Source organism: Podarcis tiliguerta, assembly GCF_965153285.1.
Source record: "Podarcis tiliguerta genome assembly, chromosome: 3".
Taxonomy (NCBI): domain Eukaryota; kingdom Metazoa; phylum Chordata; class Lepidosauria; order Squamata; family Lacertidae; genus Podarcis; species Podarcis tiliguerta.
Genome location: NC_139536.1, coordinates 107930232 through 107954985, shown reverse-complemented (window position 1 = coordinate 107954985; position 24754 = coordinate 107930232). Strand labels below are relative to the sequence as shown.

At 45.8% G+C, this 24754-nt stretch overlaps 1 protein-coding gene across 7 annotated transcripts in view; it reads right to left on the bottom strand.

Annotated features, from left to right (window-relative positions):
* Positions 1-24754, bottom strand: part of FGF18 (fibroblast growth factor 18) — a 223655-nt gene that overhangs the window by 82417 nt on the left and 116484 nt on the right. Inside the window, exons 1-2 of one of the 7 annotated variants that reach the window (XM_083432006.1) lie at positions 9015-9129; positions 2123-2236 (exon numbers count right to left, since the gene is read on the bottom strand). The exons of 5 other annotated variants lie outside the window; for them this stretch is intronic. Coding sequence is in view for 1 of the 2 variants with exons in the window: in XM_083432001.1 (XP_083288127.1) it covers positions 9015-9122 (108 nt within the window). In the remaining variant the exon portion in view is untranslated. Of the gene's footprint in view, positions 1-2122; positions 2237-9014; positions 9130-24754 lie in introns of those variants that run through there. One more of the 7 variants, XM_083432001.1, reaches the window with a different exon arrangement.

The following is a 24754-nucleotide window of genomic DNA, read 5'->3' as shown; positions in this document are numbered from 1 at the left end:
TTGACGCCAGCTTTTTCCTTTTCAGGTTTGGGGAACCTCAGGCAGAGAGTACAAATATCTCCTAGTCTTGCCCTCAGAGATCTGCCTAGGCCCTTCATTCCACCCTCAAATGCTTTCGCTTGGCTAGGAACATGCTTTTGAATACACAGGCCATGGCACTGTCACCACCTGTTTACATGGTAAGAATGATGTATATCTTTCTACCTCTGGTTGCAGATGCCAGCTGGAGAACTGTCTTGACAGAAACCTTGTGACATTTTCCCTATAAGTAAGTATTTTTATGCTGCAGACACCAATCAAGGTTATGGGGTGAAAGTCCAGAAACACAGGTCTTGAAAGACCTACATTGGCTCCCAGTATGTTTCCGAAAACAATTCCAAATGTTGGTGCTGACCTTTAAAGCCCAAACAGCCTCGGCCCAGTATACCTGAAGGAGCGTCTCCACTCCCATTGTTCAGCCCGGACACTGAGGTCCAGCGCCGAGGGCCTTCTGGTGGTTCCCTTGCTGCAAGAAGCCAAGTTACAGGGAACCAGGCAGAGGGCCTTCTCGGTAGTGGCACCCGCCCTGTGGAACGCCCTCCCACCAGATGTCAAAGAGAAAAATAACTACCAAACTTGTAGAAGACATCTAAAGGCAGCCCTGTTTAGGGAAGCTTTTAATGTTTAATGCTGTATTGTTCTTTTAATATTTGGTTGGGAGCCGCCCAGAGTGGCTGGGGAAACCCAGCCAGATGGGCGGTGTATAAATTATTATTATTATTATTATTATTATTATTATTATTATACTTTGATAGAGTTATGGAACACACATGGTGAACAAGCAACCCCAGTGAAGCCTAATGGTTCCTATCTGTCCCAACTAAAACATTTTTGAAACATTCCCTTACCATCTAGAAATGCATTTATTGTATTTAGTTGTTGTTGTTGTTTTGCATTTGTTGAACAAATTTAGATCCTGAATACTATCAGTTTCAGAATTCCAAAACTTGGCAGGTTTGATGTGAAGGTGTCAGGATCCAGGAAAACAGTTTGTAAATCAGAAAACTACCAGATGGGGTGGCCTAGAGAAATGGAGTCTCTTTGCGATGGGCGTGTTTGCTCATACGACTTTTGCCAACAAAATTCAGCTGCCCCTCAGCTCCGTATTATGCAGGAAAGACTAAACCAATTCACAAGTGGAAAGGACAAGCAAAACACTGGCCCAGGAATGAGACTCAATAAATGGCCACAATAAGCCTCACTAAACGAGAGAAATTTGCCTGAGAGAAACCATCCTGAAAGCTGAGGATGCTGCAAAACTTTAAAGGAAACAGTCTGAAGTGCTTCCCTCTAGAAAAAGCCATTGCTTTGTCATTTACAGGCAGCGCTTAATTGGATTACCCTTGATCTTAGCCAAACTAAAATAAGATTTTTCCTTATTTTGAAAGCCCAGAAATCTTGACATTTGGATTAACACCTTTTCCTTCTTATTGTACCCTGAGGAACATGGAATTGGTAACTTTAAAAAGGGGGATATATATCTGATTTATCCATGTTATACAAAGGAGCTGTAAGTGGGTTTGACTCTAGGTAAAAGTAAAGGGACCCCTGACCATTAGGTCCAGTCGTGGCCGACTCTGGGGTTGTGGTGCTCATCTCGCTTTACTGGCCGAGGGAGCTTCCGGGTCATGTGGCCAGCATGACTAAGCCGCTTCTGGCGAACCAGAGCAGCGCACGGAAACGCCGTTTACCTTCCCACCGGAGCGGTACCTATTTAACTACTTGCACTTTGACATGCTTTCGTACTGCTGGGTTGGCAGGAGCAGGGACCGAGCAACGGGAGCTCACCTTGTCGCGGGGATTCGAACCACCGACCTTCTGATCAGCAAGCCCTAGGCCCTGTGGTTTAACCCACAGCACCACCCGTGTCCCTCGACTCTAGGTAAATGTAAAGGGACCCCTGACCATTAGGTCCAGTTGTGACCAACTCCCCAAGGAACATGGAATTGGTAACTTTAAAAAGGGGGATATAACTGATCTATCCATGTTATACAAAGGAGCTGTAAGTGGGTTTGACTCTATTGAGGTGCAAATTCAGCCCATCCATTAACTGGTACCCAGAATGAAAAAACAAGTACTGTACCTGCTAAATAGGTACAGTTGGAAGGTATGGAATAGGGATGGGGAGTCAGCACTGGAAAGGCAGCACAGGGTGCCTTGGGGTGGCTTGGAGACAAGGAAAAGCGCTAGTGGCTCCCTATAATAAAGAAAGAAAAAGAAAAAGAGCTCACATCAACTGCTGCTTCTTGCAAGGGACCGTAACTTAAAGACAGAAAAAAATCCCCCTCGTTACAAATACAGTTATTATGTACTGAGTTGAATAGGAACCAAAATGCAGCAGTCTGATTGGTCCTAGAATAATAGGATCCAAAATGCCGCAGTCTGATTGGTCCTAGAACAATAGGATCCAAAATGCAGCAGTCTGATTGGTCCTAGAACAATGCAGCAGTATGATTGGTCCACAGGAGCCACCCAATCCAGCTCCAGGTGGAAGTGAATCCGCAACCTGATTGGCCAACAGGAAAATCCCGGAATTAGCCAATCACGTGCGGCCCATTGTGTAAATAATGTATATAATGCAGATATTTGGGGAAAACTTTCGTTCCTTGCTACTATGAGCTGAATAAAGAGCATGAAATCCACACTCGACTCCGAGTATATTTCAACAGTTGTACCTCTGGTTGCAAATGGGATCCATTCCGGAGGCCCGTTCGCAACATGAAAAGAGCGCAATGAAGCGCCATATCTGCACAGGTGCCCGGCGATATTTGGGGGTTGTGCGCACGCGCGAAGCGTGATTTAGCACTTCTGCGCATGCGCGAGCAGCAAAACCCAGAAGTAACCCTTTCTGGTACTTCCGGGTCGCCGCAGGACATAACCTGAAAGAACGTAACATGAAGCAAACGTAATGTGAGGTATGACTGTACAACAAGCATCTCTGCATGTATAAATCGGCTCTAGCGGTGTGAATCCATACTACAGTGGTACCTCGGGTTACATGCGCTTCAGGTTACATACGCTTCAGGTTACAGACTCCGCTAACCCATAAATAGTACCTCGGGTTAAGAACTTTGCTTTAGGATGAGAACAGAAATCATGTTCTGGCGACGCCGCGGCAGCAGGAGGCCCCATTAGCTAAAGTGGTGCTTCAGGTTAAGAACAGTTTCAGGTTAAGAACGGACCTCCGGAACGAATCAAGTACTTAACCCGAGGTACCACTGTAATGAAGAACACCTCATCAGCTTTGCAATTCCTCGAAATTAATCCGAGACCTCATTTGTGGGAAAGAGATTGAAGGAAGCTCAAGGAAAGCACCTTAAATAATGTTAGGTGGGAATCAAGGAAGCAATGTTCTGTGGACAAGAGCAAGGATAAAGCTGATATGAAGCAGGAAAAGATTGCCTTTTTATTTTTTTAAAAAAAGTAATAAACCCTCCAAAGAAACAGAAATCCCTCTTGTTTACTGGAGAGGATTAAATCCCCGCGATAGTTTCCCAAGGTCATTTCAGGATTACATGCTTACTGGCACATGCATGCTTCTGAGAGACACCAAGGGAGAGACTGCCTGCAAGCCCTCTGTATTTCAGAGCGCCGCAAAGAGTTAATTGTGTAGCTTCACATTGGCCAGACAGAATGTGAATAGTCTAATGTTAAGAGCTCCAAGTCCACTCCAAAATTCCACATGAAATTCTCCCCAATATACAAAGTGCCTATTTATTACGGCGCTAATATTTCTCTCTCTAAAAAAAAATAAAAAATAAAAAATCTGGAAAGCACATAAGAATAAACTGGATTGGAGAGGTCGCACTGTTTATTCATTTCTGCAGCATGCCCAGCCTAGACCCCTCCTCTGAAAGGAGGTAATGGGATGTTCCCCCCCCCCAAGAGAGTCTACACAGCCACCCACAGAGGTTGTTCTTTCCTGCAGCATCATTCCAAGCTCCCGACGCTCTTTGCCAAGCCGTAACCATGTACAAATCACCAGCTGAAAAATACAAGGACACACCCCCTTTCAAAAAAGAAAATCATTTGCCCAGATACTGAAGCAACAGCTGCAGAGTAGCCATGTATCCTTCTTTATGGAAGACACTCCTCTGTTTGAAGGGACAGCAGGTGCCGTGAAGTTGTCCGTCAACAGTTAGCAGTACTTAGGGGGACCATGGGTAAAGGGTAAAGGGGACCCCTGACCATTAGGTCCAGTCCTGACCGACTCTGGGGTTGCGGCGCTTATCTCGCTTTATTGGCCGAGGGAGCCGGAGTACAGCTTCCGGATCATGTGGCCAGCATGACTAAGCCGCTTCTGGTGAACCAGAGCAGCGCACGGAAACGCCGTTTACCTTCCCACCGGAGCGGTACCTATTTAACTACTTGCGCTTTGAAATGCTTTCGAGCTGCTAGGTTGGCAGGAGCAGGGACCGAGCAACGGGAGCTCACCCCGTTGCGGGGATTCGAACCGCCAACCTTCTGGTGGGCAAGTCCTAGGCTCTGTGGTTTAACCCACAGCGCCATAGCCTCGGCCTTGTAAGCAGAAGGTCGCAGGTTCAGAATCCTTGCTAGGATCTCCAGGAAAGGCTAGGAGAGAGTTTGCGGTAGCTGGACAGCAGACTGAGCAGGAATATATGGGCCACCCGGTCACTGTCTTCTGCAATATGGTGAAATATATTGCATGGTTTTGACCTATAAAACCTTAAACGGATCAGGACCACAATACCTCAAGGACCGCCTCTTTCTGTAGGAACCTACCTGGACCCTTCTGAGGCCCTCCTTGAGAGGTCCAGAGGGTGGCAACACGAGAACGGGGCCTTCTCTGCAGTGGCTCCCTGTTTGTGGAATGCTCTCCCCAGGGAAGTTCGCCTGGCGCCTTCATTATACACCTTTAGGCGAGTCAAAAACACTCCTTTTAACCAGGCCTTTGGCTGATCTGATTTACATCCTGCGTCCTTATAAAATGTGGGTTTTTTTGGGGGTGGGGGTTACTGGGTTGTTGTTGTTATTCTGATTATGTGTTTTGTGGTTTTATATCTTGATTTTATTCTGCCCTGAGACCCCCGGTATAGGGCGGTATATAAATTCAATAAATAGCAATAATAATAATAATTTCTACTTAAATTCTAGTAAAGATGTGTAAATCTGCAGCATTACATATAAATTAGCATATTTAAAATTCAGTGCAAATCGGAAGCCTGTTCTGTTTTGTCTTTGCTGATGCATTTCTTTGGGGGGTCCCTCCACATCCCTTTTATAGCTGTTGCGTTTGTTTGTTTGTTTGTTTGTTTGTCTGTTTGTTTGTTTTTTGATAAGTCTAACAAGGCCTCCTGAGAGTTGCTCTTCACTGTTACCAACATTATACTAGCAGCTTTACAAACAACAACAACAACAAAAACCTATGCAGCTAAACAATACAGAAGATTTTGGGGGATTAACTGATAAATGGCATTCCTGGCCCGTACATCTATCTGCTGAAAGCTTGCAAATAACAGTGCAGTACAGTGGTGCCTTGGGTTACAGACGCTTCAGGTTACAGACTACGCTAACCCAGAAATAGTACCTCGGGTTAAGAACTTTGCTTCAGGATGAGAACAGAAATCGCGTCACGGCAGCACGAGGCCCCATTAGCGAAAGTGGCGCCTCAGGTTAAGAACAGTTTCAGGTTAAGAACGGACCTCCAGAACAAATTAAGTTCTTAACCCGAGGTACCACTGTACGTCAGAAATCAAAGAATCATTGAATTGTAGAGTTAGAAGGGAATCTAAGAATCATCTCGTCCACCCCCCTGCAATATAGGAATATGCTGCTGTCCCATACAGGGATCAAACCTACAACTTTTGTGTTATCAGCACTAGGTTCTAACCAACTGAGCAATCCAGAAATATGAAGCCCAAGACTATTATTATCTGGAAATCAAACATGATTTCCTAAATTTCACATTCCTGCTATGATGTGGAGAGCCAGAATGGAGAGCCAGTGTGGTGTAGTGGTTAAGAGCAGTGGACTCGTAATCTGGGGAACCGGGTTCGCTTCCCCGCTCCTCCACATGCAGCTGCTGGGTGACCTTGGGCTAGTCACACTTCTCTGAAGTCTCTCAGAGAGTGTTTGTTGTGGTGGAGGAAGGGAAAGGAGAATGTTGGCCGCTTTGAGACTCCTGAAGGGGAGTGAAAGGCGGGATATCAAATCCAAACTCTTCTTTTTTTCTGAATGTGACTGGAGACCTACATACAGTTATGAGTAGGCCCCACTTCTGAGTAAACCTCCATGGACTCTACATCCAAGAGGAGTCGCTAGCTGGGTCTTCAGGAGGGAGAAAGGAGGAGTGGTAGGTGGAAAAAAGCTCCCCAAAGTTCCTTTAACAATGAGAAGGGGGAGTGGTGCAGCGATAAAATTGCTAGCACATTTGCAAAGCTAAGCAGGATCCGCCGTGGTTCCAAATTGGATGGGGCACTGTTTGTTGAGATTCCTGCATTGCAGGGGGGTTGAGCTAGAAGATCCTTCCAACTCTACAATTCTGTAGAGCTGGCTTGATTATAGAGAAGCAAATTCTTCATTCTGTCTTAAGACTATGACCAGATACAGCCAACCTTTCTCTTCCACCCAACCCTGCTCTGTTTACCATCTAGCCTGATGAAGAGTACTGGGGAAATGGAAAGCTTGCACACCATTTTGTCACATTTTGGTTGGCCAAATAAAGGTATCACCCTAATATTGACCTTGGAATTTTTCTTAATTTTTCAGCATAGCTACCTTGACTTTTCACGTTCTGCAATTTATTCGTATGATATCCTGTCCTACCAGTTTGCCGTTTTCTTTTTTCTTTTCTTTTTAAAATCCTTGCAGCAATTTTTCCTATTAATCATAAAGTAAATAAATCCTGTGAGGCAACTTAGGCCACTCACTGTCTACTAAGCTAAGCCTACCCAGTGGGTTTCCTAGTTATACCCAGTGCTTTTTCTCTATTTTTTAAAAAAAATGTTTAGGGGTACTCTCATTTTGACTCAAGAAAATCACCATTTTATAGTTCACATTGGGGAAAATAAATACACTAAATACAACAAAACTGACCAATCACTGTGCTAGATTCCTACTTCACACATTAAACGCTCGCTTCCGTCTGAGACTCAGGAAACATTGTGACAAGAAATGAGGCTGCCATCGGGGGTGGCAACAGAACTGATGATTCACCGTGCTAGAGAAGAAACTAATTTGTTTTAGATTTTTAGCTCCTTCTTCCGTTAGAGTCACAGAATGTTTAGGGGTATGGGTATTCCTGCGTACCCCCAGGAAAAATGCACTGGTTATACCAGGATTTGGAACTAGGTTGCCTGCTTCCAAACATAAGATGCCATAACATCACACACTCACAAATCCTTAACCCGTGCTTTCATCTGCTAGCATTTACAGTGGTACCTCAGGTTACAGGCGCTTCAGGTTACCGATGCTTCAGGTTACAGACTCCGCTAACCCAGGAATAGTACTGTTATGCCTATCGGTGTGGTTGCTCGAGAGCGATCTGGCAAGGTCCTCACTGGTCTTTTCAAAGGCTTTATTATTGGTGCAAAACATTTACAATGCAGAACGCCTCTATTCCATGTCTTGCTCACTCACTAGCAGAATCTGAGAGTGGGCGGTCCTTAAACTTTCCCCAGCAGAGTAGTCTCTTGACCCCCAGCCAACGCCTCCCCTCTCTGCGCGAAAGCCTACTGCGCAAGGAAGGCTTGGGTAAAGGGGGACCTCCCTCCTCCCCGCTTTGCTCAGGCAAGGTGTCCTGGCACCGCCTTGCATCCTCCGAGCCCTGCAGCTCTTCCCCACTAGAGGCGTAGAATCATAGAATCATAGAGTTGGAAGAGACCACAAGGGCCATCGAGTCCAACCCCCTGCCAAGCAGGAAACACCATCAGAGCACTCCTGACATATGGTTGTCAAGCCTCTGCTTAAAGACCTCCAAAGAAGGAGACTCCACCACACTCCTTGGCAACAAATTCCACTGAGAGCCAGTGTGGTGTAGTGGTTAAGAGCGGTAGTCACGTAATCTGGGTAACCGGGTTCGCGTCTCCGCTCCTCCACATGCAGCTGCTGGGTGACCTTGGGCCAGTCACAGTCTCTCAGCCCCACTCACCTCACAGAGTGTTTGTTGTGGGGGAGGAAGGGAAAGGAGAATGTTAGCCGCTTTGAGACTCCTTAAAGGGAGTGAAAGGCGGGATATCAAATCCAAACTCTTCTCTTCTTCTTCTTCTTCACTGTCGAACAGCTCTTACTGTCAGGAAGTTCTTCCTAATGTTTAGGTGGAATCTTCTTTCTTGTAGTTTGGATCCATTGCTCCGTGTCCGCTTCTCTGGAGCAGCAGAAAACAACCTTTCTCCCTCCTCTATGTGACATCCTTTTATATATTTGAACATGGCTATCATATCACCCCTTAACCTCCTCTTCTCCAGGCTAAACATGCCCAGCTCCCTTAGCCGTTCCTCATAAGGCATCGTTTCCAGGCCTTTGACCATTTTGGTTGCCCTCCTCTGGACACGTTCCAGTTTGTCAGTGTCCTTCTTGAACTGTGGTGCCCAGAACTGGACACAGTACTCCAGGTGAGGTCTGACCAGAGCAGAATACAGTGGCACTATTACTTCCCTTGATCTAGATGCTATACTCCTATTGATGCAGCCCAGAATTGCATGGCTTCCTTCCTCCGCTGAGGAAGTGCTGCTTCCTACGATTTTCGGAGGCTCTCTGTAATCCAGCTGCCCTTCCCCCTCTCACCTCTGAGCTGATGGCAGTTCCCTGACAAGTACCTTGGGTTAAGAACTTTGCTTCAGGGTGAGAACAGAAATTGTGTGGCGGCAGCGTGGCGGCAGCGGGAGGCCCCATTAGCTAAAGTGGTACCTCAGGTTAAGAACAGTTTCAGGTTCAGAACGGACATCCAGAACAAATTAAGTTCTTAACCCAAAGTACCACTGTATATATGAAGGTAAGCAGAGACAAAGACATACAGATACAAAAAGCAAGAGGGTTGTAGCAGAGATCCTATAAGAGTATCCTGAACGTCCCCATCTCAGAATAACAGAAGAAAAGCCTGCTATATTGGGCCAATGCCCCATCTTGTTCTCACAATAGCCAACCTGATACTTACAGGAATCTCACAATCAGCATCCAATCACAATAGCACTCTCCCTGCCCCCGCCCTCTGCAATCAAGAACTGGGATCTCATCATGCGTGACGTCACAAGCACTGTCCAACAGGGACTCATGGCTCTCATACAGCCACATACCTCACAACACTTGCAGTGCTAGCGGGTTTGCTGTTAGGGTGCAGATATATATTGTGATGAGTTTGTGGGTGCCAGACTCCTATAATCCTAGCAAGTGTTAAAATAAGCTCATCAAGACAGGCTATCTTTCTGATGAGGGAATCGCCTGGGCGACGGGCCATTAAGAGAATAAAGAAAAGGTGATGGGCCATTAAGAGAACAAATGAAAGGGCGCTCTGTGCCAGATGACAAATGGGTGGGCCTCCTCCAGCTCGGAGATGGTTAGAAGGATAAAGCCTGAGAGAGAGAGAGAGAGAGAGAGAGAGCGCGCACACCATGGCTGATTTCTGCTTGAATCCAAGGCTGCAGCTATGGGAGAAACAAGACCATATGGGGATGTTAAGGCTGTGAACCCCACCATTGTAAAGGTAAAGGTAAATGTTCCCCTGACCATTAGGTCCAGTCACAGACGACTCTGGGGTTGCGGCGCTCTATAGGCCGAGGGAACAGGCGTTTGTCCACAGACAGCCTCTGGTGAACCAGAGCAGTGCATGGAAACGCCGTTTACCTTCCTGCTGGAGTGGTACCTATTTATCTACTTGCACTTTGACATGCTTTCGAACTGCTAGATTGGCAGGAGCTGGGACCAACCAACGGGAGCTCACCCCGTCCCGTGATTTGAACCGCCGACCTTCTGATCAGCAAGCCCTAGGCTCTGTGGTTTAGACCACAACACCACCTGCATTGTAGACACAGGTTATATATGTGTGTGTAAATAAGCCATATGTCCTAAAGACACCAAAGTGTCTGATGTGCCTCATTCCCAAAAGGAAACATAAACCAGGCTCCTGGAACCCCTTGAATCTTGCACTGCTTGGTAGGAAGACATCCGGGTTGTGTGCAACAAGTGAGTAACCATGGTGCATTTATTGCATGAAAAAAATATGGAAAAGCAATAGCTATCACATGCCAAGGCCAGACTCTGGCAGCTCTTACAGAGCAGAAAGCAGTTATAGGGGAGAAGAGGAATGTGCCAAGTTCCATAGTGGGGTTTCTTGGCTCTAGAATTTTGAGAAGGGCATAAAGATTCTCACAGAACCCTCCTTGCAGTTACCACCATTCAAGACTCGCAGAAATAACTTCCTGAAGGCAGGAGGTGCACACAGCACAGAGTTAAATATCCTTCGGTTTACATGAAACCATACAAGTCGATGTACATCCATCAAGAATCTACATTGCTGGAGTTATTCCCAGTGCTGGGCAAGTTAAAATATGTGAACTTGATGCAATATTCTCCTGAAGCTAACTTCTCCTTTTGACAGTTAGCACATTTATGAGCAAACACATTCCTTACTGAACTTTAAACGGTGTGAGCTGAGATATTCATTAACTGATTGTGATTTCCAAAACTTCTTGAGAAATGCCAATTTTTATCTTTTGCTGGGAACTGTCTAAATGGCACCATTGAAGTATGTGGCTGTGGCCTGGGCATTATAATTCCTATGATGCAGAAGGCAGAAAACTGAGATTGAGGGATAGTGATTTGCACAACGCCGCACAGCAAAATCAAATTCAGATAACTCATACATACAAGGGCAGGTAAGATGTGAAGTAAAAATATTCCATTAGTTGTGGGACTGATAATTTAAGCAGCTGGTGGTCATTTCAAAGGCATTTTCTGGTTATCACACTAAAATGCATATTATTATATCATACACAGCACATAATCCTGCTGATTTACGTGTATTTGTGATTCTGGCGGCAGGCTGACTGCCATGCATCCAATACAGTGGTGAAACTTCAAAAATGCAAGTTACCGTTTGGTACCAAAGGAAATGGGAGCCAGCAAACATGATGGGACAAGCATAAATTGTTATTGGGCCAGCCTACATGAGCCCCAGAAAAGCACTGATGTTTCCAACTGTGTCAAAAATTGTGGGAGGTGAAACACAAGAGCAGTCAAGTACAACATCCCTAGAGTGGACATAAAAGGGGATGTCTGGATCAGCCAGTCTGAACTTCCTGTTTCTCCTAGGCTGGGAGAGACTTCCTCTGCATGTGACTAGAGGTGGGCATGACCTCACCTGCCCAGGTAACAAAAGAGCAGGACTGGTCAGCCATATATCTCTCTCTGAGCACATTTGTCGAAGAAGCAACATCTGCTTAGCCTAAGAGAGAGGACAAAGGGACTGTCTCCTTATGGGATAGTTTCCAGGTATATTACTTTTGTAACTTAAGTCTGCCTTCTGGGGTTCATTTGTGAACAGAATGTGAGTGAGTAAACTATTTTATACTTTTATAGAAGATTGTGTCGTGTCTATCTTTTTATGAGGGACTAAATGAGGAATTACCAAAGAAACGTATTTTAGAGGCTTTAGCGAGCCTGAGCAAACACATCCGCTGTGCAAGTTTAAAAAGGGGAATGTAACAGTGCTAAATTGTAGAACTTGTTAACACAAGTTAGAAAGGATATAATCAACAATATATCCTCTCCTGCATCCCTGAGTACTCTCACAAAAAGATGCTAACCTGGCTTTACAAACCACAGTTAAAAGGTTCGTGATTTTAGGGGATTTCACATCACTGCACAGTAGGCCCTTCTTGCACACACACACACACAGAGAGCGCCAATAATTTAAGAACCGCTTCCATGCCATGTGATTTGGTGAACAGCATGGGTTCTGAATGTTCTGAACATCTTCAAATATCTGAAAGGCTGTCGCATGGAAGATGGCACAAGCTTGTTTTCTCCTGCTCTGGAGAGTAGGACCTGAACCAGCGGATTCAAATTACAAGAAAGGACTTTCCAACTGAAAATTAGGAATAATTTTCTGGACTGTCTCCTTCAGGAGGTTGTGGACTCTCCTTCCTTGGAGGTTTTTAAGCAGAGGTTGGATGGCGATTTGTCAGGGATGCTTTAGCTGAGATTCCTGCATTGCAGAGGGTTGGATTAGATGACCCTTGCATTATAAAATAATAATAATAATAATAATAATAATAATAATAATAATAATAATAATTTATTTGTACCCCGCCCATCTGGCTGGGTTTGGGTTTCCCCAGCCACTCTGGGCGGCTTCCAACAAAGACCAAAAATAAACTAAGATGTCACACATTAAAAAGTTCCCTGCCAACTCTAAAATTCAATGATTCTAGGATTTTTGCAAGCAGTTAGAAAATGGCCCACCCTATTCCCACAACCAGGAACCCAGTAAGCATACTTAGGAACATAATAAACATGTCCCTTTTTCCAGAGGTAGCCCAGGTCTGGCAAGTCCAAACTTATGTGTTGCCTGCCTGATATTTTTTAAAGCTCCGGTTGTGCAAGGTGCTAAACACAACACCAGGCAAATGGCAAGCCCTGTGCATTAATCAAACAGCTTGATCCCAGAAGACCACCCCAACCCACGGCGTCTTACCAGAATGTACTGCATTGCGAGCCAGCTGTACAAGTTGGATGTTGTTAAACTCATCCAAGGGACAGCACCTGGTTTGCATTATTGGCAAAGGCATCTACAAGCAATGCGCTTTCGACAGGCGTGAGGGAGCTGGAAAAGTGCAAGGGGGAGTCCCCCCATAAATACATTATTGTGCATGCCTGACCTGATAATATATGAAAAGAACCAGGAATAAATAGATCAGGGACAGAGATTGTTCATGACCAAGGCATTTTTGCAGCACAAGCGGGGAGGGAAGAATCCTTCCTTGTATTACCTGCCACCTTCCCCAGCATTCATTCACACACACACACACACACACACACACACACACACCAGAACAGTTCAGTAAAGAGGCAAATTCTCTGCCAAACTAATATCTCGAGGGCAGATCTCTCTGGAGCCGTTCTTTGCTGTTCTTTCGCACATAGGTCCTGGCACTACAGAACAAGAAGAAGAAGAAGAGTTTGGATTTGATATCCCGCCTTTCATTCCCTTTAAGGAGTCTCAAAGCGGCTAACATTCTCCTTTCCCTTCCTCCCCCACAACAAACACTCTGTGAGGTGAGTGGGGCTGAGAGACTTCAAAGAAGTGTGACTGGCCCAAGGTCACCCAGCAGCTGCATGTGGAGGAGCGGAGACACGAACCCGGTTCCCCAGATTACGAGACTACCGCTCTTAACCACTACACCACACTGGCTCTCAAGGGTTTGAACCCCACAAAAGTCAGCAGCCTTCATTTCTGGGAGCAAAACTGCCCTGGCTTTTAGAAATAGATTTGGGGGAGGGGGGAGAGAGTATGGTAAAATGCTGCAACCCCATCTTGAGGGATGATGGAAACAGACGGGTGGTGGACCCAAATTGCAAGGGTCTGTTAGGCGGCAGAAACCTCCCCCAAATATCTGACCCAAATTATGTGTTATACCTTAAATAAATTCTGAAAATGGGTGCAATGATGGTAGCCGTGCCTCTTTTCTGCATGGATTTGCAAAAGGTGTACATTCTTTTGTATTCTGCACAACTGTGATCTGACAGGATTTGGAATGCTTCACGTGGAGTGGTGCATGCTGGGAGAAGTAGAAGTGTGATTAACAAGGATCAAGAGATGGGGAGGGGGTTGTTTGGCATGTATTTTAATGCAACCCCTTCTCAGTTTGTACAGTCATACCTCAGGATAAATACGCTTCAGGATAAGTATTTTCAGGTCGCGCTCTGCAGCAACCAGGAAGTAACGGAGAACGTTACTCCCTGGTTTCGCTGCTGGCGCATGCGCAGACGGTCAAAATGATGTCACGCGCATGAGTGGAAGTGGCGAGACGTGACCCGCGCATGCACAGACATGCAGTCACGTCTTACATTCTGTTCAGGATGCAAATGGGGCTCCGGAACGGATCCTGTTCGCATCCTGAGGTACCACTGTACTCTCCAAAACAATGCATGGACTGAAATGCAGCTATCATTCGAGAGTCATGCAGTGCCCTTCTCCAGCTGCCATTTTTTTAAAAATTTACAACAATGCACACATTAGGTGATGTGTTTCTTAAAAAGCACAGATTAACAAAAGCAACCTACTGTATGCACTAAATCAAGCAAAACTGTGTACAAAGAATGTTATATGGGGAGAAATGCTCAACTTACTGCAGACAAATTTCCACGAGGAATTGAAAAGAAGAAGAAAGAAGAAGAAGAAGAAGGAGGAGGAGGAGGAGGAGGAGGAGGAGGAGGAGGAGGAGGAGGAGGAGGAGGAAAGAAGAGTTTGGATTTGATATCCCGCTTTATCACTACCCGAAGGAGTCTCAAAGCGGCTAACAATCTCCTTTTCCTTCCTCCCCCACAACAAACACTCTGTGAGGTGAGTGAGCTGAGAGACTTCAAAGAAGTGTGACTAGCCCAAGGTCACCCAGCAGCTGCATGTGGAGGAGCGGAGACGCGAACCCAGTTCCCCGGATTACGAGACTACCGCTCTTAACCACTACACCACAATGGCGTAACTGTGGTGAAGTGAACTTATGGTTGGGAAAATGAGAAAATGAGAAACGTCTATCTCTCCAAGCTGCAGTGTTGTTCTACATGCAATAAAACATTACCATTTCCAATGGCTTTCAGTCTTCTTCCTGCATAGAATAATACTCATAGCCAGGGCCGGATTTAGGTTTGATGAGGCCCTAAGCTACTGAAGGTAATGGGGCCCTTTATATGTCCAGCTGTCCATTGTCAATAACAAATTCTTGCTGTTTTTTGTGTTGAATATATGCTACACGGTAATTTATGGACCTAATGGGTATCTAAAACCATTTGCACATGCAGAATCTAGGCACCCTATACAGTGGTACCTCGGGTTAAATACGCTTCAGGTTACATACGCTTCAGGTTACAGACTCCGCTAACCCAAAAATAGTGCTTCAGGTTAAGAACTTTGCTTCAGGATAAGAACAGAAACCGTGCTCCGGCGGCGCGGCAGCAGCAGGAGGCCCCATAAGCTAAAGTGGAGCTTCAGGTTAAGAACAGTTTCAGGTTAAGAACGGACCTCCGGAACAAATTAAGTACTTAACCCGAGGTACCACTGTATATAGAAATGAGCAAACCAGTGATATTTTAGGGAGCAAGCTAGCAGGCAGGGCCCATTACTTACATCATAGGAGCCTACACAACACAAAACACTGTTGCTGTGTTTAGGTTTTGTTTTATTTGTTTTTTATCTTATATTTTGGAAATGTACATCCAGTTTTTTCCCTTTAAATTTTTTTGGGGGGCCCAAGAGAGTAGGGCCTAAGCTATAGCTTGTTTAGCTTATAATGTCATGCTGGCCATGTGACCCGGAAGTGTCTGTGGACAGCGCTGGCCCCCGGCCTCTTTGAGTGAGATGGGCGCACAACCCCAGAGTCTGTCTGTACGGGCAGGGGTACCTTTACCTTTACCTTTAAATCCAGCGGTGCCCATAGCACTGAAACTGGCTGTGTTTGAAGAGGTCACAAGAGAAAGGAGATGCAAATGGAGACCAGGAGTGAGGGAAAGGTTGGGAGGGTGAACAGGATACCAACCCCCTTAATGCTGGGAGACATTGCCTGTAGGCTTTTAGCTCATCTCCAAAACTATTGGGGGCTATGAACTTCCTCCTTATTTAAAATAAATGCCGATGTTCTTAGGAATCCAAATTATGTGCCAGACACCAAATTCTTTGCAGGATCGGAGAAGATAACAGCCCTGCGTGAGAGAGAAAAATACAGTGCAGGGCAGGTGGGAGTAACACAGACGTTTGATCTGTGTGCCACAGTTTTGGACCTTAATGGTGCTTCCTTTCAACGCGCTCCAACTGAATCAAACCACATAATCCATGCTTTGTTGCAGGTGGCTAACCATCATGGGACGTGGGTGGTGCTGTGGTCTAAACCACTGAGCCCCTTGGGCTTCCTGATCAGAGGGTCAGCGGTTCGAATCCCCACGACGGGGTGAGCTCCTGTTGCTCGGTCCCTGCTCCTGCCAACCTAGCAGTTCGCAAGCACCTCAAAGTGCAAGTAGATAAATAGGTACCACTCCGGCAGGAAGGTAAACGGCGTTTCCATGCGCTGCTCTGGTTTGCCAGAAGCGGTTTAGTCATGCTGGCCACATGACCCAGAAGCTGTACACAGCTCCTTCGACCAGTAAAGCGAGATGAGCGTCACAACCCCAGAGTCACCCACAACTGGACCTAACGGTCAGAGGTCCCTTTACCTTTTAACCATCAGCAACCTAGGCATCTGTTCAGTATGCTTTTTGGCAAATGGATCCCTGAACCTGCATTTTGCACAGAGCCAGTAGCAAGGAGGTTTTTGGAGCAAGATCCCTGTGGCAATAAACATAAGCAGATGAACAAGGTTGTGTACACACACGGGGGGGGGAGAGCAGGGTTGAATCTTGGCCAATGGCTAACCTAATTTTCATCCTTTGATCAGATCACATTCTGATGAAATAGCCTCTGCAGTAGCCTCACACACCAATTTATTCATTTCATTTGTTCTGGCGTATTTATCCCCCACCTAAAAATAGAAGTTATCAAGGTGGCTTGCAAAGAAACAGGGTGAAATAGACAAATGATGCCATTGTTACTAGAGTGCAGCAAAAGCATGCTGAGACCACATAACACCGGTCTTGAAAGACCTACATTGGCTCCTAGTATGTTTCCGAGCACAATTCCAAGTGTTGGTGCTGACCTTTAAAGCCCAAACAGCCTCGGCTCAGAATATCTGAAGGAGCATCTCCACCACCATCATTCAACCCGGACACTGAGGTCCAGCGCCGAGAGCCTTCTTGTGGTTCCATCCCTGAGAAATGCGAAGTTACAGGGAACCAGGCAGAGGTCTTTTCGGTGGTGGCACCTGCCCTGTGGAATGCCCTCCCATCAGATGTCAAGGAAATAAACAACTATCTAACATTTAGAAGACATCTGAAGGCAGCCCTGTTTAGAGAAGTTTTTAATGACTGATGTTTTAATATATTTTTCATCTTTTCTTGGAAGCCGCCCAGAGTGGCTGGGGAAACTCAGCCAGATGGACAGGGTAGAAATTTATTATTATTATTATTATTATTATTATTATTATTATTATTATTATTATTATTATTATTATTATTTTCCCCCGCCCCCGAGCTTTGATGCTCCAGCAACAAATGCCATTCTGCAGCTGAATCTCCCGATCTGGGGCTGATTATGCAGATCCAAAGGGGCTGTGTTTCTGCAGGTGCAAATTATCAGTGGCTTTCTCTTCAGATGCACCAACATTGCCCAAACACACATTGCTACTACAGTGCCCTTCTGGAAAAAGCTGTTCTCAAAGCTACCAGCATGAGTTTGCGGGAGGCAGTGGAAGACAGGAGTGCCTGGCATGCTCTGGTCCAGGGGGTCACAAAGAATTGGACACGACTAAATGACTAAACAACAACAACAACAACAAAATGTGTACCCCTGTGTACCTCCAGAAAAAAAGAAAGAAAGAAAGAAAGAAAGAAAGAAAGAAAGAAAGAAAGAAAGAAAGTCTGTGAATCTGTGCCGACTGTCCGCTGAAAGCAGCAAAGGGCACAGTTGGTAGAATTGTTATAAATTAACATGTAAAAGTTTTGTGTGCGTTTTCCTTCTTCTGAAATATTTTCACAAGGTTTTCCAGCTTTTCTGCTTTTCGCTGTCCCCATCCGTCATGCTAGATAGCCAGAAGTCGCAAAGAGGAAATTCATGACATCACTGCTTCGGTGAGACTAATGGAATCAATGATGTCAAAGAATGATACATTCCGCTCTGTGTTTCTTTATGCAAGGAAATCCTAGAGGATTTCACAGTGGGGGAAAAGAATCCGAAACAGTTACTTATGATTGATTTCTGTACGGAACACGACCCCGCCTCTCCACCACAAGCATGTTAACTGGGGAAATCAGCGCATATTTTCAGGCTTACCTCAATTTTCTTTTTAAGGTCAGAGTTCAGCTTTGCAAGCCCTCGATACCTAATGGGCTAATGATGTGTCCCTCTGTGTCTTTATGCGCCGGGTTTCTCGCCAGATGGTATTGCGATGCCGTGTGCACCACATTTCAAACGCGCCAACCCACAGAAAGCATTGTGTACCAGGGCAAGCCCTCAGGACGGAGCTATTTATTAGTCCTGTGAGTGCTTCGCTCCTGGCGTACGAAACTCCATCCCCTCTTTATATCGGGTGTCCTGTCCTGTTCCCCCTGCCTCACGAGATTAGCACCCACCGTGCAGGAAAATGGCGAATGCTGAGATAATGCCACAGGGGAACGCTTGTCAGCTCACTGGAAAAATGATCCGCAAACGCCAAATGCTATAAAAAACGAATGAATCTTCCCTCCTTCCTTCGTATGGAATCATTTACATATACCCCAAAATGCACAGAGAACGAGGTGGGCTTGCATCCAGCGAGGCCAGCTCTTTTTTCAAATGACCGAAGTCAACGAGCCTCTCCTGAGGTCTTTTCCTTGTGAAAATGAAACCCTCCCAGGAGAGGCTTGGAAGCCTGCAAGCTCCCACACATGAGAAAACTATCAATCATATTTATATACTAGATCGCCTACAGTACAGAGCATGTTAGCCACCGCTTTCCATCATGCTCCCTGACTGTGAACTAAGTGGGGTAGCGCCAAATACAGTAAGAAGCAGAGAAGCCTGTGTTTGCGTACGTCCGAAATCTCCCTGCCAGACAGCACAAATGATTCTGTACAGTTGGAACCTCGGTTTTCAAACATACAGCGGTACCTCGGGTTACATACGCTTCAGGTTACATACGCTTCAGGTTACAGACTCCGCTAACCCAGAAATAGTGCTTCAGGTTAAGAACTTTGCTTCAGGATGAGAACAGAAATTGTGCTCCGGCGGCACGGCGGCAGCAGGAGGCCCCATTAGCTAAAGTGGTGCTTCAGGTTAAGAACGGTTTCAGGTTAAGTACAGACCTCCGGAACGAATTAAGTACTTAACCTGAGGTACCACTGTAATAATATTTATGCCCCACCCACCTGACTGGGTTGCCCCAGCCACTCTGGGTGGCTTCCAACAAAAATGAAAATATAAAAAAATTCCTTACACAGGGCTGCCTTCAGATGCCTTCTAAGGGTTGCATAGTTATTTATCTCCTTAGCTCAGGGGTCGCATAACTCCATACCCTCCAACATTTCTCCAGTGAAAATAGGGATGCCCTAAAATACACTGGGCTCAAAGACATTCTCTGCCTGCCTAATGGAATCTCCTTTAAGGATCTGAAAATCCACCTTTCTAAAAACAAACACAGCTATGAAGAAGGTGTATTTGTCCCTATCTCAAGCCCCAAGCAGGGTGTGCTCCATCTAACAAAAACCTTAAATGGCTCATGGCCTTCTTGTTGTTGTGTGTGTGGGTTGTTGGTTTTTCTAGGTTCCTCCCGGTGCTGAGAGTTGGCATGCCAGTTTTTATTCTACTACACTTTTAGGAAGAAAATCCCTCAATGGCGTGCTTTTCAAAAACAAACATGGAAGTGCTGACACATCCTTAACTGCAGCATCTTGAACATGATGCTATAATAAGGAAGCTCCTTGTGTGGCCCAGCGCAGAGATAAATAAAAGCCCTCTTGGCAGCTGCTTCCGACAAATCATAAGCCTTCAAATGCATAAATGCTAATGACAACCCCAATGATTAGAGGTCTTAATGGTGAGCCAAGCTAAGATAATTCAGAGCAGAGGCAGGGTCATCCCTTCTGAATAGGCAGGGGTGAGCAAGTTAAAGAAATCAATAGACACTCCTGATTTCTTCCAGGAGGAGAAGGGGCCCTGGTTAATTGTACAAACACTGGCTAACCATGATTAATTTCGGTATTGAATTTTCAAATAATTCAGCCGAGCTGAGGACTGGCTCTTCACCACTTCCCTTAACCAGAGAATGTCCTAGCGTAAGGCACAATTTTCTCATAATAGCGTAGAACGCAACACCATCTCTTTGGAGCAGGCAAAATAAATGTCAACACTCCATGCACCACAAAGGCCCTGGCTTGGTTCTCAATCAAAATATCTCACAAGAGGCAGGGACATTTGAACACTGGCAGAGTCAACCCAGAATGGCATTTGGCGTTGGACGGATTTTGTGCTGCATTATTTATTTTTCTCCATCCCTTTCCCTGCTCTCTCTTTTCACCATGTCTGGCCATGGTATGGGAACCGTTCCTGGTTGGCATCCATCTTTCTTGAAAGAGAATCGAGTGTGCCTCCAGGGGTGAAGCCGAACCGCTGCATTAAAAGCAGCAATAATAATAATAATAATTTGTACCCCGCCCATCTGGTTGGGTTTCCCCAGCCACTCTGGGCGGCTTCCAACGAAGATTAAAAATACATTAAAGTGTCACGCATTAAAAACTTCCCTGAACAGGGCTGCCTTCAGATGTTTTCTAAATGTCAGGTAGTTGTTTTTCTCTTTGACATCTGGTGGGAGGGCGTTCCACAGTGCAGGTGCCACTACAGAGAAGGCCCTCTGCCTAGTTCCCTGTAGCTTTGCTTCTCGCAATGAGGGAACCACCAGAAGGCCCTCGGCACTGGACCTCAGCATCCGGGCAGAACGATGGGGGTGGAGACGCTCCTTCAGGTATACTGAAGCAAAATGACCTCCCCCAGGAAAGCAAGCCTGGGCAGTATGTATGGGGGTCCTGTGTTGCCCAGATGGCAAGACCCCCCTCTCAGCCTCACTGATGTGGTCCACATGAAAGCAGAGTGTTAAGTTGTGGGTGAACATATCAGACGACACAGCGATTCTTCAAACAGCTCTTGTTTATTCACAGGCCCAGAACTGGGCTGAAGGGTTCAGCCAACCTGCTTATATAGAGCTCAACTACAAAGCAACAGTAACAACTTTCTGTAACCATCCAATCACTGAACGTCACTTTCAATTCCTTATTTGCATATGTGGACCTGAGTGAGAACTATCTACAGTATCCCCCTGCTGGCCAGGGTGAGAACCTCAGTACATAACACCAAGCTATATATTTGGCACCAGCTTGGCTGCAGGAATTCCAGGAAGGAGGCGTACAAGATGCCATCCAACCATCTTGGGGATTCCACTCCAGATTTGTGGGAACAGTAATGGAGTAAGTAATAAGACCCAAGCTATGTCATCTCTTCCTCCTGTTCCCCAAAAATATATACACTCTGCCAATTGAGACACACAGAGGCACACAGGCTAGCCCTGACATGCTCTGTGACAAAAGTGAACATGATCAAAGAGTCCTTGTAATATTTGCCTTCTCCTGAGAAGGAATGTTGAACATGCAGAAGCAGACAACTCTCCTGGTGGACAGTGCTGATCCTTTGCTGGCTGCATGCATTCAAAACTCCGCTATTTTTCTCCAGCCCACGTTACTTTAGGGTGGTTAGTCAATAACTAGGAGCCACCAGCCATTAAAGGTCATTCAAAAAGTGCATTTATCTTTAAAAGGCCTATACAACAGTCTTAAAGGATTGTTCCATATAACTAAAGAGGTGTTTTCTAACTATATAGCTGTTCAGGGGATGATTAGAAGTTGAAATATAGGAAAAAACAGGGCTAGGTAGATGAATACATGGATAGATAGATAGATGAGTCGATTATATAAACACTCATATGTATCCAAAAACAGCAAGTAAAGGCTAGAATGGCTGGAAAATCTTGTCTCCCCTTATTTTCACCTTTTAAATTTGATTTATTATATTTTACTGGGCTTGACACTGATGATGTCAAGGTCAAGGTTTCTCCATATGAAGGAACTGTGTGCATTTTGGTTACAGCCAACTAAGCTAAGACTAGAGTCAGCTTTATACTGTGGGGCCATCAACGGATTACCTACTCAGGCACAAACAACAAAGAGTCCTTTGGCACCCTAAACATTAGAGTATAATGGCATAAAGAGATTTCCTGGAGAAAAGCATGTCTTTCGCACATTCAAAAGAAGCTAGTTACTCCTTGCTAAAATATTAAAAGCCGTACTTTTTTTGTGGTGAAGCCACAGTCTCATGCCAAGCCTAGCAAAGTGAAACAAAGCCATGTCTCACTGAAATATTTGCACCACCTTGGGTTGAATTTTACTACATACCACCAGGTACCAAGCGATCACTCACAGCGGCTGCCACTATGATACAGGGCACAGGAAGTGGTTATCTAATAAAGGAGTGGGGAACCTCAAGCCCAGGGGCCAACATCTCTTGCTCCGCCCACTTTTAGCTCTGGCCCCACCCACACTGGTATTCGGTCCCTGGAGAGTTGCCCAGTTGCCTCTGGCTGCAAAAGTTCCTCCACAGCTCCTGAGAAAGCTTGCAATTTGTTAGGAGATTTGTTACGTACTGAGTTGAATAGGATCCAAAATGCAGCAATCTGATTGGTCCTAGAACAATAGGATTCAGAATGCAGCAGTCTGATTGGTCCACAGGAGCCACCCAATCCAGCTCCAGGTGGAAGTGAATCCGCAACCTGATTGGCCTACAGGAGAATCCTGGAATTAGCCAATCACCTGGGGCCCATTGTGTAAATAATGTATATAAGGCAGACATTCTGGGGGAACTTCCATTCCTCCTCACCACTATGAGCTGAATAAAGAGCATGAAATCCACTCTCGACTCCGAGCATATTTCAAGATTGCAGTTCTTTTCCATTTATTTCTTCAGAATAAATCCCGCCAGCAATCTTTGTAAACAAACAACAATATGCAAAACTAAGCAACTAATATTTTAAAAATAAAAAATAATGCTTGGTCTCAACCTTCACTTTGATCCTCAATCTGGCTGACTGGCTGTGGAGCTAGCTTGGTGAGTTAAAGCCAGCATAGACCCTGTTTCAGAGCTGGCACAGATTTCTTCAGAAGTGAAAACACGCTACCTGGCCTCAGTGTTCCTCAGATTCTTGGCATAGACTAGATTCTGCTGCATGCTGGGGGAATCAGACTCCTGGAAAGAAATGAAAACCGACGGGTGTTGTTGTTGTTTCCCCCTCCCTTCCAAAAATTTATTTTAAAAAAATAAAATTGAATATATATGCAGGTCCTTTGCTAGTAGGACACGCAAACTCTTCTTCAAATATCGTAACAATAAAGCATCAAGAGGCAGATCCTGACTCATTCAATAATAATAATAATAATAATAATAATAATAATTTATTATTTATACCCCTCCCATCTGGCTGGGTCCCCCCAGCCACTCTGGGCGGCTTCCAACAAAACACTAAAATACAATAACCTATTAAACATTAGAAGCTTCCCTAAACAGGGCTGCCTTTAGATGTCTTCTAAAAGTTTGATAGTTATTTTTCTCTTTGACATCTGGTGGGAGGGCGTTCCACAGGGCGGGCGCTACTACCCAGAAGGCACTCTGTCTGGTTCTCTGTAACCTCGCTTCTCGCAGTGAGGAAACCACCAGAAGGCCCTCGGTGCTGGACCTCAGAGTCCGGGCTGAACGATGGGGGTGGAGACGCTCCTTCAGGTATACAGGACCGAGGCCGTTTAGGGCTTTAAAGGTCAGCACCAACACTTTGAATTGTGCTCAGAAACGTACTGGGAGCCAGTGTAGGTCTTTCAAGACTGGTGTTATATGGTCTCAGCAGCCGCTCCCAGTCATCAGTCTACCTGCCGCATTCTGGATTAATTGTAGTTACCGGGTCACCTTCAAAGGTAGCCCCACATAGAGCGTATTGCAGTAGTCCAAGCGAGAGATAACCAGAGCATGCACCACTCTGGCGAGACAGTCCACGGGCAGGTAGAGTCTCAGCCTGAATACCAGATGGAGCTGATAAACAGCTGTCCTGGACACAGAATTGACCTGCACCTCCATGGACAGCTGTGAGTCCAGAATGACTCCCAGGCTGCGCACCTGGTCCTTCAGGGGCAGTTACCCCATTCAGGACCAGGGAGTCTTCCACACCTGCCTGCCTCCTGTCTCCCCAAAACAGTACTTCTGTCTTGTCAGGATTCAACCTCACTCTGTTAGCCGCCATCCATCCTCCAACCGCCTCCAGACTATGGGTCGACCGTCACCAGCTTGACAAAGGTCACCATGGTAGGATTTGCAGAATGCTGTAGCTACCGGGGGGGCAGCTATCCAGGTCTGTCCCCCCCGGTTGAAGCTTCCAGAGGGGCGCCATTGAAGCTCCCATCCTGTATATGTATGCAAATGGAGCCAAACTGGGTCTTTGCCCCGGGTGAAATAAAGTCTAGTTTCGCCCCTGGATTTGCATGCACAGCTTCTGCGTGAGTCTCCTAGCTTGCATAGTGATACTGATGTGGAAATCAATCATGGAACCCAGTTAGCCCACAATACTGCTGCCCTACAGAGAATCTGGCCACCAAACAGGTGTCCTTTTTGATGTCAGCAGTGGCCATGCAAGAACTGAGTCTAAGCACAGACCCTGGCAAGCTGAACGGCAGTGGCAAGACTGGGCAAGGGAGACTTAAGTTACTAGCTCTCTGCCCTTGCCAACTTCTCCTGGCAAAGTGCGGCCAGGCTCTCACCCAAGTCTTTAAAGTGATGGAGCGAGGCAGGCCAAGCTAAACAAACCTTTAGCCTCTGGTGGGTTGCAAATGGCTG